Source organism: Lolium rigidum, chromosome 2, assembly GCF_022539505.1.
Source record: "Lolium rigidum isolate FL_2022 chromosome 2, APGP_CSIRO_Lrig_0.1, whole genome shotgun sequence".
In the NCBI taxonomy this organism is placed as follows: domain Eukaryota; kingdom Viridiplantae; phylum Streptophyta; class Magnoliopsida; order Poales; family Poaceae; genus Lolium; species Lolium rigidum.
In genome coordinates, this window is record NC_061509.1 from 255,174,562 (window position 1) to 255,188,979 (window position 14,418).

The window sequence follows — 14,418 nt, forward strand, 5'->3', positions numbered from 1 at the left end:
GACCTCGCGAATTGTTGGCCCAGCCTCGGCACGCTAGCACATATTCAGCGCCACAGTTAGCGGCGCTATCGTGAAGTGGGTAACGCCCCGAGAAAAGGCGCTACTAAAAGGATCAGATTTTGAATATTTTTCAAAAAGAGATCAAATCGTCGAAAAAAGGTTAAATTTATCGAAATCCACAACAAAAGCTTTGTGAAAGCCGCTGTAGGGTGGGACCAACCTGCAGCCTCTCAGAAGCGGACACGAGGTGGCATCCAAGACTCGTCGGCCGTGCCATGAGTGCCACTCGCACGCACCTTTGTCTGTCTTCTTCCTCCCGCCGAGAGAGAGAGCTCACATCCAATTCACCTCGCCGGCGCGTTCCAGTTTCAAATCGCATGGGAGTCGCAGCAGCCTGAGCGTCACCGGCGACCACCCCCCGGATCCGAAGGCGCGCGCGCGCGGACATCCTATCGGCGGCTGGGCGACCCACTCCCCTGCACCGCGGCTTGCGGCGATGCCGCACGAGGCGTCCTCCGCCTCCGCCCTTCCCGCCTCCGAGGAGGACTCGCTGTGAGTCCGCTGCCCTAACCCCCTACGCCTGGTACAAGTTCTCCTCGTGCCTGCGGTGATCTATGATCTCAATTCCGCGGCAGTGGCGGCGGAGTTCCGGCCCATTATCTCATGCCAGGTTTCGTGGTGCGGTCCGGGCCCTGCGGAATCCGTAGGTTTCGGTGTGTTCGCTGGAGCTTTCGCGTGCTGGTTCTGCGCGACCCCAGCGACGGGTTTTCGAGTTTATTGTGATAGCGCGTCGAATGCGAGAGCGTAGAAGGGAAGGGGGTGATTTTCTGAATCTGCGTTTTCTGCCACCGTGTACTGTTTGGTGCCTGCGCGTAGGCATCCTCATCGATGACCTGAATCCGTTTGCCTGTCCACGGTGTTAGTGATTGGGTCGAGTGTTGAGCAGTTTGGTAGGGGTGATTGCGCTGCATAAGCTCAAGCCGCACTGCAGGTTCAGTCTCAACCCAAATGTTGTTTCTGCATTTGGTATACTCTCCGCAAAACTGAGCAAGTACGACCAAGGGTGAAGCTGAAACAGAGATAGTTCCTCTTTCGTTTCCCGAAGTAATGGAGATAGTTAGGGTTCAGCTGTCTGAGAATTTACATACCCTTGTATAGCTCTTCCTTCTTTAGTTTTTAGCAATCATAATATTTCCTCCGGATGTATAATCCTTCTTTTTCTCTAGGTTTATCGATCTACTACATGAAGCTCCCCTATCTGGTCATCGAGAGCCTAGAAGCATAGTTAGTGGCACCTTGTACTGTATACTGTTGGTAAGGATGAGTTTCTTTATACCGACCACATCTATTGTTATCATGGCTAAGAAGATTACCTTGTTTTGGATATAAGCATATTTTGTAAATTATCCAAATCTACTATAAAATTATGTATTTTGTTATCTCGTTGGACTGTCATTAGTCAGCAAGATGTTGTTTTCACTTCCTTTATCCACTTAATGATAGCTTTGTTATCTTATTCTCTAGGTAGGCTATGCTGCTGTTTCCGTGTCAGCTCCATGGATATTTCTCCGTCTACCACATATGATCTCTCCATTGCTTTGCAGCTGCAATGTTATCCTTCTGCTTCTTACAGGTTTTCTTTCAGATAATCAGATCAGCTGGCTCATTCTTTCCACACCTGCATATATTTGGCTACTCCATTCTTTACAATTTATTGGATGCATGTTATGTCTCTTGATGTGAGTTATTTACTTACTGCTTATGTGAAATTCAACGCAGGCATTTTTCAACAGTATTGGGTTCACCAAGTCAGGAAAGTTAGGTTGCAGGTACGACCTAATAAAAATGCTTTAATTTGTTAAGTTTCTTAATGTTTCATGCAATAGAGTTGATAGGTTTGTTGGAGCAATCAATTTGACCGACACTTTGTTAGTTTCATGAATATATGCTCTCCCATGAAGAGCCTATTGATTCTTCTCCGCAATAGTGTTTTCGGCTATGTTATTAATATCATCAACTTTTATATTCCGTTGTCTTTTCTTCTATTGTTACATTACGTGTTACACTTTGTCATTAATGAAAATGTACTTACAAAAATTGTACTCAAGGTCCCTAGTTTCATTCAGAATCTTCCTTTTATTTTACTTCAACATGCTGCTTCTCTTTGTTTCGTTTTGCTTATTAACTAGTGTATTTCATCTTTTGACTTGCAGGGCTATTACGATTTTAGCCAGAAACTGAAGCGTATTGCTCGACTTCCATTTGCCACTATTGCTTATGGTGAGCAGCACAAAACAAATTTGTGTGACACTCTAATATCATCATTTTACAATTTATAACTAGCATTAGCCACTTAGTGAACCGCTGTTTCCTTTAATTTGACCATCTTGGTGGTTCCATCTCTTGAGAGTGCGACAGTGAGTATATAGCTTGTGGTTTTAATTTTTATCTTGCTAGCGCTGATTCACTGTTAATGTGTATCGCTTCCGCAGGCACTGCTTTAATGCTTTTAATCATAGTCTGGCAGCCCCTTCTACGAATTCTATCAATTTCACTGTTGCTAAGGTACATCTTTGCCACTATATTTAGCCTCCGTAAATTTGTGAGATATCTCTTGAATCATGATTTTTGAACGGAAGTTGAGGACATGTGAAGCTTATCTGAGATGGCATTATGCCTTTTGGCAAGAAAAACATTATGGCATTTAACTTAATTTATAAATTATACTACAAAGCAAATTCATAGGTATATATTCAACGGAAATGACAAGAGAATGCAATGCATGGGTGTATATTCTATTGTTTCAGTTTGCTGTTGTTAACTTATGTTGATCACAGTTTTGTTGTGTTTAAACCCTTGTTCTAGTGTCCTATTTTATTGACATAAGTTCAGCTGTCAATTGACCCAAAAGCTAGAGTTCCTGGACTGGTTTTCAACATGTTTATGGCTTGGGGAGCCTGTTCCCAACTTTATAGTATAGTTTACAAAGCTGAACTGGAGATCCTAGGCTGATAGAAGTCACAACATGCTTAGAAGCCTGCTGTTTAGCTAGATAATTGTTTTATACGTTTGTTTCCTAGAATTTCTAACTATGCTAACTGTGCTATCACCTGTCAGTAAGCTGGATTGTAAATATGAACTGAACAACCTCATAACTAGCTAACAATAGTTTAGTCCCTCTTTCTTGCTCTTGCAATCATCTCACAATTCCAGTTGCCATAATTCAGGATCGCTATCGTGGTTGAAGCAATATGTGCTGGATGTTTCATGAGCTTATACATATGTGAGTTAAGTTGCTTATACCACCTTTTTGATAGCTAGAATCATAGCAACTTGTGCTCTCTTGTGCAATTTATGATTTGGTCTGCTGGTTTATTAACATGGCACACCTTTTCAAATATCTTTGAAATCTTTATTTTGCACCCACAATTAGGATTATTTCTTTCAGAATTCAGAATTATACTAACGAAGCAACACTGTACCACTCCTTGAATGGTACTCCACATGTTTCTCATGATATTTTCAGTTCATCTACTTAATTAAATACATGTGCATGTGCTCTTTTTTCCTTTCACATGCATGTTTGGCCCCACTAGATACTTTTAAGATGCAATGCCTGATTGGTTCCTTTTACAGGGTATATCCACAAATACAACTCTTTGAATGGGCGGCCTGATATCTTGCGGTCATTATATTCTGCACTTCAACCATCTAGCACTTTGGAAGATCGAAGGTACCAAAGTAATGGGGCACTGCAGATGTGCTGAATTTCTCTCTCAATTGATATCTACTTACATAGTTACATTTTGATATTTCAAAACTCGTAGTCTACTCTTGTCTGCACATACGACTTCTCTCTTCTGTCACATAGTTTGCACAACACTTAGGTGTTTGAGTTTTTGACTGTCTCGAATTGCCTTCATTAAATCATGTCTATCAGAAAAATAATTCAAACATAGTATTGAGCTCACATTTAGCGGCATGTGACTTCAGAGAGTTAAACTGTCAATATATGTTGTATAGATCACTGAACATGACCTTGCCATTAGAGCTAGACACCCTGACCCTTTTTTGTTCACCAGATATTATGATGGCCGTCTTTCTGATCAGCAGATGGCATTACTTCAATACCAAAGGGAGAATATTCATTACCTGAGTGAGGAGGTACATAGAAAATGAATGCAATTGTGATGCCCGATACTCAAGACCCATTTCACTAGATCTGTTCTCTTTTATATACTTAGATCCTTTATAATTGATGTAGAGAAGCTAACCTGTAGCAGAACTATGTGCATTATTAAATATCATTGCCTTAAATTGATTGCAGTGATTAGTCATACTGTTTCATGAAAAAAGGAATGAGTGGAACCTCTGTAATACTATTTCTTCACTGACTTACTCTATCAGATCAGTACTCGAGACTGAAGAATTGGATAGTTTATATACAGTTACCTTTCTGGTCAAAATGATCATGGATTATAATACTAAATCAGTTGCAACTTTCATAAGTTTGGTTGTTGACAAACAATTTTGTTTCTTTTCTTGAAAGGTGCTTCGCTTACAAGAAAGCTTGAGCAAATACCAGAGAACTGATGTTGGGAACACTCCTCAGGTCTGCACAATACTGACTGCTTATGCTGCACTAGTTTGAACTGGCACTTGCACAGATTCAGAATTAGAGAAGAAATACTGTAGCTGTTATATGAAGTGGTCGATTGACATGCTGTTATTCTCTTCTCCAATTCTGCAGGTTGATCTTGCCCACCTTTTAGCATCTCGTGACCAAGAACTTCGAGCACTCTCCGCTGAGGTAATAATCAGTACTATCTAAAGACCGACTATTCTTGACCTCACGAGGCAGGTGCCCAATGGCCAAGGTCAAATCACCTATCTCTGGTCTACTTAAGGAAATGCTTACGTAAACTATTACAGTAAATATAACTACTATTTGAACTAGTTGTTGGCACGGCTGTAAACAAACTAATTGCTAGCAGTCTAGCAGTACCATGTGCTTATTGACTAGTATGTGTTAATTCTCTCCTATTTTAACTGAAATCATATTATAACATAGAAAGCTGCAAATCTTGATATGAGAACCATTTACTAGAATCATGAAGTATCACATACGTACTAAATTACTAATTGAATCTGCAGATGAATCAAGTGCACTCTGAGCTTGACCTTGCTCGTGGCCTGATTGATGAGAAGGACTCCGAGATCCAACGTATTCGTGTGAGCAACAATCAGGTATGTTTCCGCAAATAGCACTATTCCATAGCATGATGATCAAGTTAGGTTTTCTCATATCTTCTTGCAAAGCATGCTTACTTGATTAATGAACATGCTGGATGCAGTATGTTGAAGAAAATGATAGACTCAGAGCCATTCTTGGAGAGTGGAGTGCTCGAGCAGCAAAGGTAGTCTGGATAATTGAAGTGCTATTCTTTTTGTCCTATAACATTCTTATATTCTTTCCCATAATTGATTTTTGGGTGTGCCGAACAGCTTGAACGTGCACTGGAGGCAGAGAGACTGTCAAACATCGAATTGCGAAAGCACATTGCAAAGTTCCGAGGCCAGCTGCAAAAGGAGCAACACACCTGATTCAACTGTTCTTGGAATCTTCATCTAGTGGTGTGTATCAGCTAGTTCAAAAATTCTCCAATTTCTGAATGTCTCACCTAGGACAACTGACCAAAGATAGTCATCTCATGTGAATTCCGAACCCCTAACAATTGGCAGTTTAGGAGCATCAGTGGTTTCACTAAAATTGTAATGTAGTATAAGACCAGCATGCTGCCTGGTATGCATCAGAAAAAAGGAAAAGCATACGCGGCAGCTCTCCTGTGAATGCACAGTTTGATTTGTAAATCTGCAAAGTGTTGTTTAATAATGCCTTAATGGTGTATGAGGGGTTTAGCATAGATTTGGTTGATCTTGAGCCTTGTGTGGCTGCATGTTAACATGTAAAGGATAACGTTTCTTTTTTCTAACCAGTTACGAAACGAAGGTGAACTGTTGACCTAGGAAAAAAAACCACATGGGTCCATCGATGAATTTTCTGAACATGCCACGATGAACACGAGCTGTTGATATGACTGCTGAATCAGATATTTATCTAGAATACTTTCTGAAGAGAAGAAGAATACTTTTGGCATGTGATGTGTATACTATTTTTTTTTACCTTATGTGTATACTATTATTGCAGTAGTCTATTTGATATGTTCCGGTAAGGATATTTCGGCAGCTGCTTTGGATTTTTTTTTTTTGGCGAATTAGCTGCTTTTGTTTTCCATCAGAAGACTACTACTGTAGTAATATTTGACATGTTCTGATAAGGATATTTCTTCTCTTTGATTTTCACAGCCCGTTGGTCCGAGTATGACACCAAGGCCAAGGTTACTCCTGCTCCATACTGGAAATGTTCTAACCAAAATAAACTGGATGTCAATGTTACTCTCGTCTGGAGTCTGGACCATCTTTTTCACCAGGAAAGAGTGTGGAAGTCGACAGTGATAGTAGCCCCAAACTGACTTGCAGAATACCTAGAGGAAAAAGACGTCGTCTTCTTTGCCGTTTAGAGCATCTCCACTCGTCCCCCGACGAGGCCCCCGAGCGACGTTTTTTCCATCCGGACGGCGTAATTCGGTCCAGTCGCGCCCCCGGTTCCTCGTTTTCGTCCGGATTTGGCCCTTCATCCATCCGGCGAGCCCACGCCATCCCCGGCCCCCCGGGGCGCGCTCGGGGACTCCGGACGAAAGATTTTGGCGCGAAACGTCGTGTGGACCCGCGTAGTCGGCGACTGGAAAACCAAATCCTATCGATTTTCCCTCCAATTTGCTTGCATATCCCCATTCCCTCCAATTTGCTTGCATATCCCCATTCTCTCCCGCCGAAATTCCCCAATCTCCTCGTCTTCCAGCTCCAGTTTCCGGCGGCGTCTTCTCGTCCACCACCACTCTCCTCCTCGTCTTCTCGTCCACCACAATGCCGCCGAAGGCGCCGGCGAGGAAGATGCGGGCGAAGAAGACGAAGCCGCCGGGCATGTCGAACGCCGAGTGGGCGGCGGATGAGAAACGGCGCGAGGTGGAAACAAGCGGCAGGGCGGAGAGGGTGAAAAGAGCCACCGCCAAGAGGGCGGCGGCGGCCCAGGACGAACAAGCGAGGATGATCAGCATGGCCATGAGCGGCGGCAGCATGTTCCCCGGCCAATGGCCGACGCAAGATACAACCGGCTTCCCGTCGTCCTTCTCCCCTTCGCTGTACTCGCCGTCGCCGACTGCCGTGTTCCAAGAGGACGCCTACGTCCAACCGTCCAGGTCCACGCCGTCGCCGCCCGAGCTTGACGTCGGCGGCGGCCAGTTCGAGGGCACCTCGCCGGCCATGCGACGAGGGCCGCTCGCGTTCGGTGCGATGGCGGCGCCGAACGAAGAGGAGATCCACGAGATGATCACCTCCGGCTCCGCCGCCGCCGCCGCTGCGAGCCCGGGGTTTTTCATGGCCGCCGCCGCTGCGTGCCCGGGGTTCTTCACACAAGAGGAGACGAGGGCGACGGCCGCTGTGGCGGCGCGCAACGAGCATCGGGAGGATGTTGCCGACGGAAGCCAAGCCGTCGAAGAAGAAGACGAGGAAGAAGAAGAGCCAACACAAGCCGCCGCCAACCTGTCGAAGGGAAGAAGAAGAGGAAGAAGGACTCGCCGCCTGCCGAACCGCGTATCAAATGGACGCCGAAGGAAGAGGAGTGCCTCGCCGAAGCTTGGAAGACCGTGTCCACGAACGGCATAATCGGGGCCAATCAGTCGTTCGACACATACGGCTTCGAGTGAAGCGGGCGTACGAGGAGCGCAAACTCGTCGATCCCTACTTCAACAAGACGAACATGAACGTGTACCGGGGAGACAAGGCAATGGCCACCCATTGGGGGATCATGCAGACGGCGTGCAACAAATGGCACGGCATACAGGAGGAGTGCGAGAAACGGCCGATCAGCGGCCACGACTTGGAGCAAAAGGTATGCTCCGTCGACCCTGCATCGCCGAGGTACATCGTCGTTAGCTGACCCGTATCGCCGTGCTCTTTTTCCCCAGCTGCGCCGAGCTTTGGACATGTACACGGACGACACCGGCCCGCGGTTCAAGTTCCTCAACGTCTACGCCCGCCTCGAGAACCGCGAGAAGTGGAAGGAAGTCCGCACGACCCTCTCGAAGAGCAAGACCGAGCAAGTACAACCCCGACGCTCCGGCGGCTTGCGCGGCGGAAGGGCGCCCGAACTCGGCCGGAAGAAGCTCAAAGAGCTCAAAAGACGGGCAATCCCGCCGACAGGATGCGGGCGTCGATCGACAAGTGCCGGGCCGACTTGAGGTCGCACGCCGACGGGAGGAACGACAAGTTCGACGGCAGGTGGCGGGAGATGCTCGCCAACCAAGGCGTCCGGATCGCCCTGCCGAAGACAACGGCGGCGGCGAAGAAGAGGAACACGGACTTGGCGTTCCTCATGGGCGGCGGCGACATGGAACCGATGGACGAGGAGACGAGGAATTGGTACCGGGGCCACCGCAGCGACATCCTCCGAGCCACTCCGGCCGGTCCTTCGTCGTCTCCGCCGGCTCCTACCTCGTCTACCTCACCATCTACCTCGTCGACCGCGGGCCGCTTCGACGTCCACCGCCGCTGCTTCATCGTCGGCCGCCGCAGCCGCTTCGGCCACGGCGTGTGAGGAAACTGGTCCGTCGGACACCGCCGTGCCGGCCGGGACTGCCGACGAGCTCGTCTCCGTGTAATTTCCCTCCGATCGCCGATCCGTGGCCGACCCTTTTGCTCCTTTTGCCGATCAACCGGCCGTACTTGTAGCGCGGGACGGCGATTTGTTTGAATTTAAACTCTATCCGCCGAACTCCGGGTGGACGACTGGAAATACGGTACTCCCCACGACTTAATTTCGTCCAATCCGGCGGTTGTTTCGTCCGGATTTGGGCGTGGGGAGCGCCAACGAGTGGGAATACTCTTAGCGAGGATGCTCTCAGCTCACCTTCCCACTGTTTGGGAATCCAGCCTTCCAGGCTAGGTTCATTGAACACAGTAGGTTGGTGCGGCAAAGCAGCACTATACACTCCATCGTGTCGCCTACCTCTTGGGCGGCCCCTCTACAGCGATCTGTCTTGTTGAGCCATCCATCATGCCCAGGGCGAGGCGTACGTGCTGAATTGATGGACCGAACCAGCTGCAAATGTCGTTACATGCTTTCATTCATTGAGGCCTGGAGGAGATCACATCATCAATCGTAGCCTCGGAAAGTTGGGTAGGCATGTGGTAGTGCAGTGCGAGACGCTGAGCAAGCAATCCATGTGACTGATGGGAGGCAATCAAGCAGCAAAGAGCTGTCATGCCCATCCTGAGGCCCATGCCACCCTAATTAATCACTCGATGAACAAGTCCACTTTGCGTAGCGCCAACAACGAAATGTTAAGATGATCTCTGTCAGCTGGCCTCTGGTTCAACGCATGCAAATCTAGGTCGATCTAGCGAAACACTATGCGTCTACATCATTAGTTACACGCTAAACAGATTATGCTACATGAGTGTCATGGAGAACATATCTAGTGCTCCCAGCTATTTATATGCTACTGGTTTCCCACGATCTGGGCCGTCGGATCAAAAAGCGACGGTTTACTGATTTGTGTGCCGACTTATTTGCTTGAAGACCTTGACTTTAGGAAAAATAAACCCGCACTCCTAGTGTAAGCCCCATGCGTTCACACAAGTCTAGCGCGGGTTGATTATAGAACAGTAGAAGGTTCTGTCCATAAAAGTTATGCACATGGAATCTCACTTAGATGGAGTGCGGGTTCATTTCAGGGAACTCAAGGGTCCACTGGCAAATGTGCTGCACACAAATCACATGGCCGTCACTTTTTGATCCGACGGTTTGAATCAACCGGGAAACTGGTAGCACATAATTGCTGGGAGCACTAGATATTCTCTCGAATGTCATCTTCAGTTGATCGATAGGAAGTTACGGACGTGAAACGGAGAAACAATTATGTGTCTACATTATTAGTTACCCCATGTAACATTGATCATATGTCTAAGAATACACGAGATTCCCTACCATCTACTCCCTCATGTCACTTTTAATTGACTCAGATTTTTCTTTTGAAGTAATTGACTTAGATTTAGTACAACTCCAGAGAGTAGCATCTAGAGAAGGGACAATCCTTACACATGTGGAGCTGACATCTCAGTGGAGCTAGCATGCCAGATCATGAGGCCATCCACGCTCAACAAGTTTATATGTGGTGAGAATTTGGGTGTACAAAACAAGCCAATAGCTTTTCACAATTTCGACGTGGAGAACCCTGTGTAATAATGCATTGGAGTATTTCTCGTCGAGGGTTCCACGCCAAGCTACAATGTTCGGTCTTTCAGGATATAGGGTGGCCCTACTCATATTGGTTACTAGATTGATGAATTCAATATAACGAACTACCGTTATAATGCGGCTATACCGCTATGATCCAGTTGTCATCTTGTGGACATTCATATTCTTGTGAGAGACAATCTTGTGCAATTCTGGCGCATAGAGAGAAATGGGCGAAACCAGCTTAGTTGTCGAGTTAAAGAAGGATCTCACACCATCTACAATAGTTTTTTTTTGAAACGAAACACATGTACAATAGCTATTGACATGGAGGCGCGAAAATAGCTATATCCGAGTTGTCTCACGCGATATGAGATCCCACGGGATCCACAATAGCTTCTAGTCAAGTCTTGGCACACTTCCCTAACAGCAAGTACAATAAATTCTAATCAGTTAGCTATAAAGATTAAAATAATAATATATTATTATCTAGTTGAAGGAGAGATAGAAGGAGAGAGAAGAGCAGTAGACTCTAATACAACAGCCTGCTCTAGCACGTGCTCCTAGCCATTCTGTGAGAGTGAATGGTGGATCTTGTATTAGTAAAAATGATATAATTTTATAGCTCACTATTGTACATGTTAGCTCTAGATTGACTATAGATGACATGACAATTGCTTATAGCCAACAAGTTGGCTGTGATATTAAACTTTTCTAATGTATCAATTTTCATGAACACTTTTGTTCGCCAATGTTCACAACAAGTTTTACTTCCTTTTTTTGGCCAAACATTTTATACTCCTAACAAAATTTTACTATGCTTTACATATTGAGCAGAGACAAGTTCTGTTCTGAAAAAGAGTTCGCACGTGTCGCACGCATGGGCGGGCGGAGAGGCAGCCAGCCAGCCGCCGCCGAGGTAGTTTGGCAAGTTAATACGAAAGGGAGAGAGCTTGCTTTCAGTTCTTCACCACCTCCCCCCCTCCCGCACACTCCATTCCCTTGGGGTCGCCGGCAACGCCCCGAATCGGAGGGAACACCGGCCGGGCAAGGAAGGCACGGCATCCTCGACCTTGCCCCCCTCTCCCGCTTTCTTGCTCGCGCGCGCTCAGCTGTCTCCTCCCTCTCCGATCTGCCAGCGACGCGCGATTCGGTGCGCCGGGCCAAGGTTTGATGCTTTCCTCAAGCTGTGTTATTTCCCCGTCCTTCTTTTGGCGCGCGTGTCGATGTACATGGGAGGGATGGCCAATGTGGGCGGTTCAGTTGATCTGCGGGGGGGCTGTGAGTGACGGGCTGGTGTTTGTTGGTTGTGAATCTGGTAGGAACTGCTAGATAATGCTGTGTTCGGTGTTGATCCGAGCGGTATGTGTGTTGTGTGCTTGGGGATTTCTGGATTTTATTTTTGGGATTCCAAGTGATTAGTTGCAGGCAGACTTGCAGTGGGGGAGGTGAGATTTTGAATGTCTTCCTTGGTGCCAGTGGGATCATCATAAGAAATGGAGCAAAGTTCCCCGCTCCATTTTTGTCAAATTAGACAAACGTTTCATACATCGTTTTCAGTTCAGTTTTGCTGCCTGATTCCGACAGCACGGACACCCCAAATTTACAGTTCAGTTTTGCTGCCTGATTCCGACAGCACCGGACACCTCAAATTTACAGTTCAGTACAAGTTAGCCAAACAACGGTTCAGAAAGACCACATATGCTTTTTCTTCCATCATACGTCGCTGAACCAGTTGGTGTGGGTGAGCAGGATCAGACGATGCTCTTCAACCGAGGCCTCCACTGAGAGGATCAGCCTCAAATTAGACAAACGTTTCATACATTGTTTTCAGTTCAGTTCTGTTGCCTGATGCTGGCAGCATGGACATCCCAAATTTACAGTTCAGTACTAGAAAGTAGCCAGACAACGGCTCAGAAAGACCACACATGCTTTTTTCTTCCATCATACGTCGCCAAATTAGTTGGTGTGGGTGAGCAGGATCAGAAGACGCTCTTCAACTGACGCCTCAACTGGGAGGATCAGCCTCAACCGATTCTTTGGGAGCTTCATTGCTCTTTTGGGGGGATTGTATTGTCAACTACTGTGAATGTCTTAAGAAGCGAAAATCATTAAATTGATGTGTGTGGGGAAAGAGTGGTTTCTTCAACTGTAGTAGTAGGGCCATATAATGAAAGCTCAGAAAGAAGGGCATGATGACTGCTTTTGGGGATTAGCTCATACATTTTTCAGTCTGTGAACACACAATGAATTCCTTATTGACATATATGTTTCCTGACTACTGATTCCTTTGTTCCAATTGGCACATCCGATTAGGTTCTCCTGTTGCCAAACTCGAGGTCTGGTGACTTGGTTTAAGGACTTCTGAAGTCGCAAAACTATGAAACCTGATTGGACCTTTTTTTCCAAGCTTGATCACAACGGAGGATATCTGCATAAGTTCCCAGCAGACTCTCTGATATCTCATGATACCGGGTTGAGATTAATAGCACAGGTCGGAACACTAGTCGAGAGTTCCTTTCAGAATCCCAGACATATATGTTCTGCAGGAAGTGGTGCAGTTCAGGAGGTGTTTGGCTGCTTCAACAAAGTTGCGGGGGCTTTCTATTTCTGCCTTTCCAGAGCATCAAATCCCAAGATCTTACATAGCTTGTCTGCTATTGCAGGCTCTGGTTCAAGAGCCTGTCAGTCACAAATAAAACAAGCGACCTCTTGCCTGCAGCATTTCGCTGGGTTGCAGTTTGGTTCTCGAGTAAGAGAAGAGCGTGCTATACAGATGCTCTTAGCCAGGCTTGCAAATGTGACATTTGGGCAACTCTGGAATGACATGGAGGAGCGACAGGCCTGTAACATTCTTATGCTAGCTGCTTCTTCTGTGATACCACCATTTGAAAACATGTAAGGTTCATTTATTGCTCTTTCAAACTCCAGTAGTCTACCCCTGCTTTTTATGGAAATAGTTTACAAGGTTCTCCTATATATATGGTTGGATTGGATTATTATTGCTTCCCAGTTTGGATTTCAATTAATTTTTTTCTTTGTTTACTGTTCCTTCTATGCATTGACAAAGATCACCAAAGATGCTCCTGGATTCAATTACTTTGGGAAAAGATGGTACACAAATCAGAGAACATATGGATCAGCCATATTTGGAAGAAAGGCGTCCAGGTTGTGCTCGTGTTGCTGTGCCAAGAACAATCTTGCCAGAAGATGTGACAGAACCAACAACAGGAATCAAGTTCCCTACCCTTCTTGAGGACAATTCAAACCCAACTGCAGAGGTTGTTTTTCCAACTCTCTTTTGTGGACACTGGCATGTACCATTTTTCCTTATTCCAAAAGAAATGTTTCATTAGGCCTATAAGCCTTCCATGTTGCTCTATTACCAGTGACAGTTATTTGGATACGGTGCCTCTATCTTGTTCTTTTGACATAGTGCTGCAATTTTATATACTTAATCTGTAATCTTGCTCAGGCCTTGAGCACTGAGGATTCCCATTGATGAGTTAACAAACAATTAAACTTACAGGTACTTGTTGGGATGGGTATTAGGAGCATGCGGATAATGCGGGTAAAAAATCTGAATGTCTATGCCTTTGGATTATGTGAGTAAGCTAATTTTCATGTGTGCTTCTGTTACTGAGGATATTGCTTAAAGGATGTTCATTTATGTCTTGGATTCTGTTGATTGCCAAAACCCACCGGCGGGCAGCGGCCTGTCAACACGGTAGAGCCGGGAAGAGCCTAGAGCTGCGGCTGGCTGAGACCCCTCCGAGCGACGGCCCGCAATGCTCTTCTCGGTCACACGCGGCGATGCGAAGTGCAAGGGCGTGCCACCCGACCTATACCCGGTCGGGAAGGTGGCGTGCCACCTGACCTATACCTGGTCGGAAGGTGATGGGGATGCCTCGCTTATGTTCGCATGGCATACACGTAAACATTAAATACGAGCCTCGATCGGCTCTCGAGGTTATCTGTGAATCGGCTCGAAAGCCGATCCACCCATGATGCGTCACGGGGTGCACGAATACTAGGTGATCCTGCGATCAAGATGAAGCTAA

General features: G+C 46.3%; 2 protein-coding genes across 3 annotated transcripts; both read left to right on the forward strand.

The window, feature by feature from the left end:
• Window positions 1–477: 477 nt before the first annotated feature.
• On the forward strand, window positions 478–6,009 carry LOC124693291 (protein FIP1-like). 2 transcript variants are annotated; one of them, XM_047226767.1, is made up of 14 exons: window positions 478–552; window positions 1,227–1,314; window positions 1,525–1,633; window positions 1,780–1,829; window positions 2,214–2,280; window positions 2,493–2,565; window positions 3,228–3,283; window positions 3,637–3,733; window positions 4,083–4,164; window positions 4,550–4,612; window positions 4,751–4,810; window positions 5,155–5,247; window positions 5,355–5,417; window positions 5,506–6,009. In XM_047226767.1, exons 1-14 carry the CDS (start codon window positions 497–499, stop codon window positions 5,602–5,604), a joined length of 1,056 nt encoding a protein of 351 aa, XP_047082723.1. In that variant the 5' UTR covers window positions 478–496; the 3' UTR covers window positions 5,605–6,009. The 2 variants fall into 2 exon arrangements, with proteins under 2 accessions (XP_047082723.1, XP_047082724.1); XM_047226768.1 differs by lacking the exon at window positions 478–552 and having other exon boundaries at window positions 1,256–1,314; window positions 1,529–1,633.
• A 6,665-nt stretch (window positions 6,010–12,674) lies between these two features.
• LOC124690789 lies at window positions 12,675–13,970 on the forward strand. Its single transcript, XM_047224126.1, has 3 exons — window positions 12,675–13,255; window positions 13,428–13,638; window positions 13,887–13,970. The coding sequence occupies exons 1-3, from the start codon at window positions 12,738–12,740 to the stop codon at window positions 13,968–13,970; spliced, it is 813 nt and encodes a 270-aa protein (XP_047080082.1). The 5' UTR covers window positions 12,675–12,737.
• The last annotated feature ends 448 nt before the right edge of the window (window positions 13,971–14,418 follow it).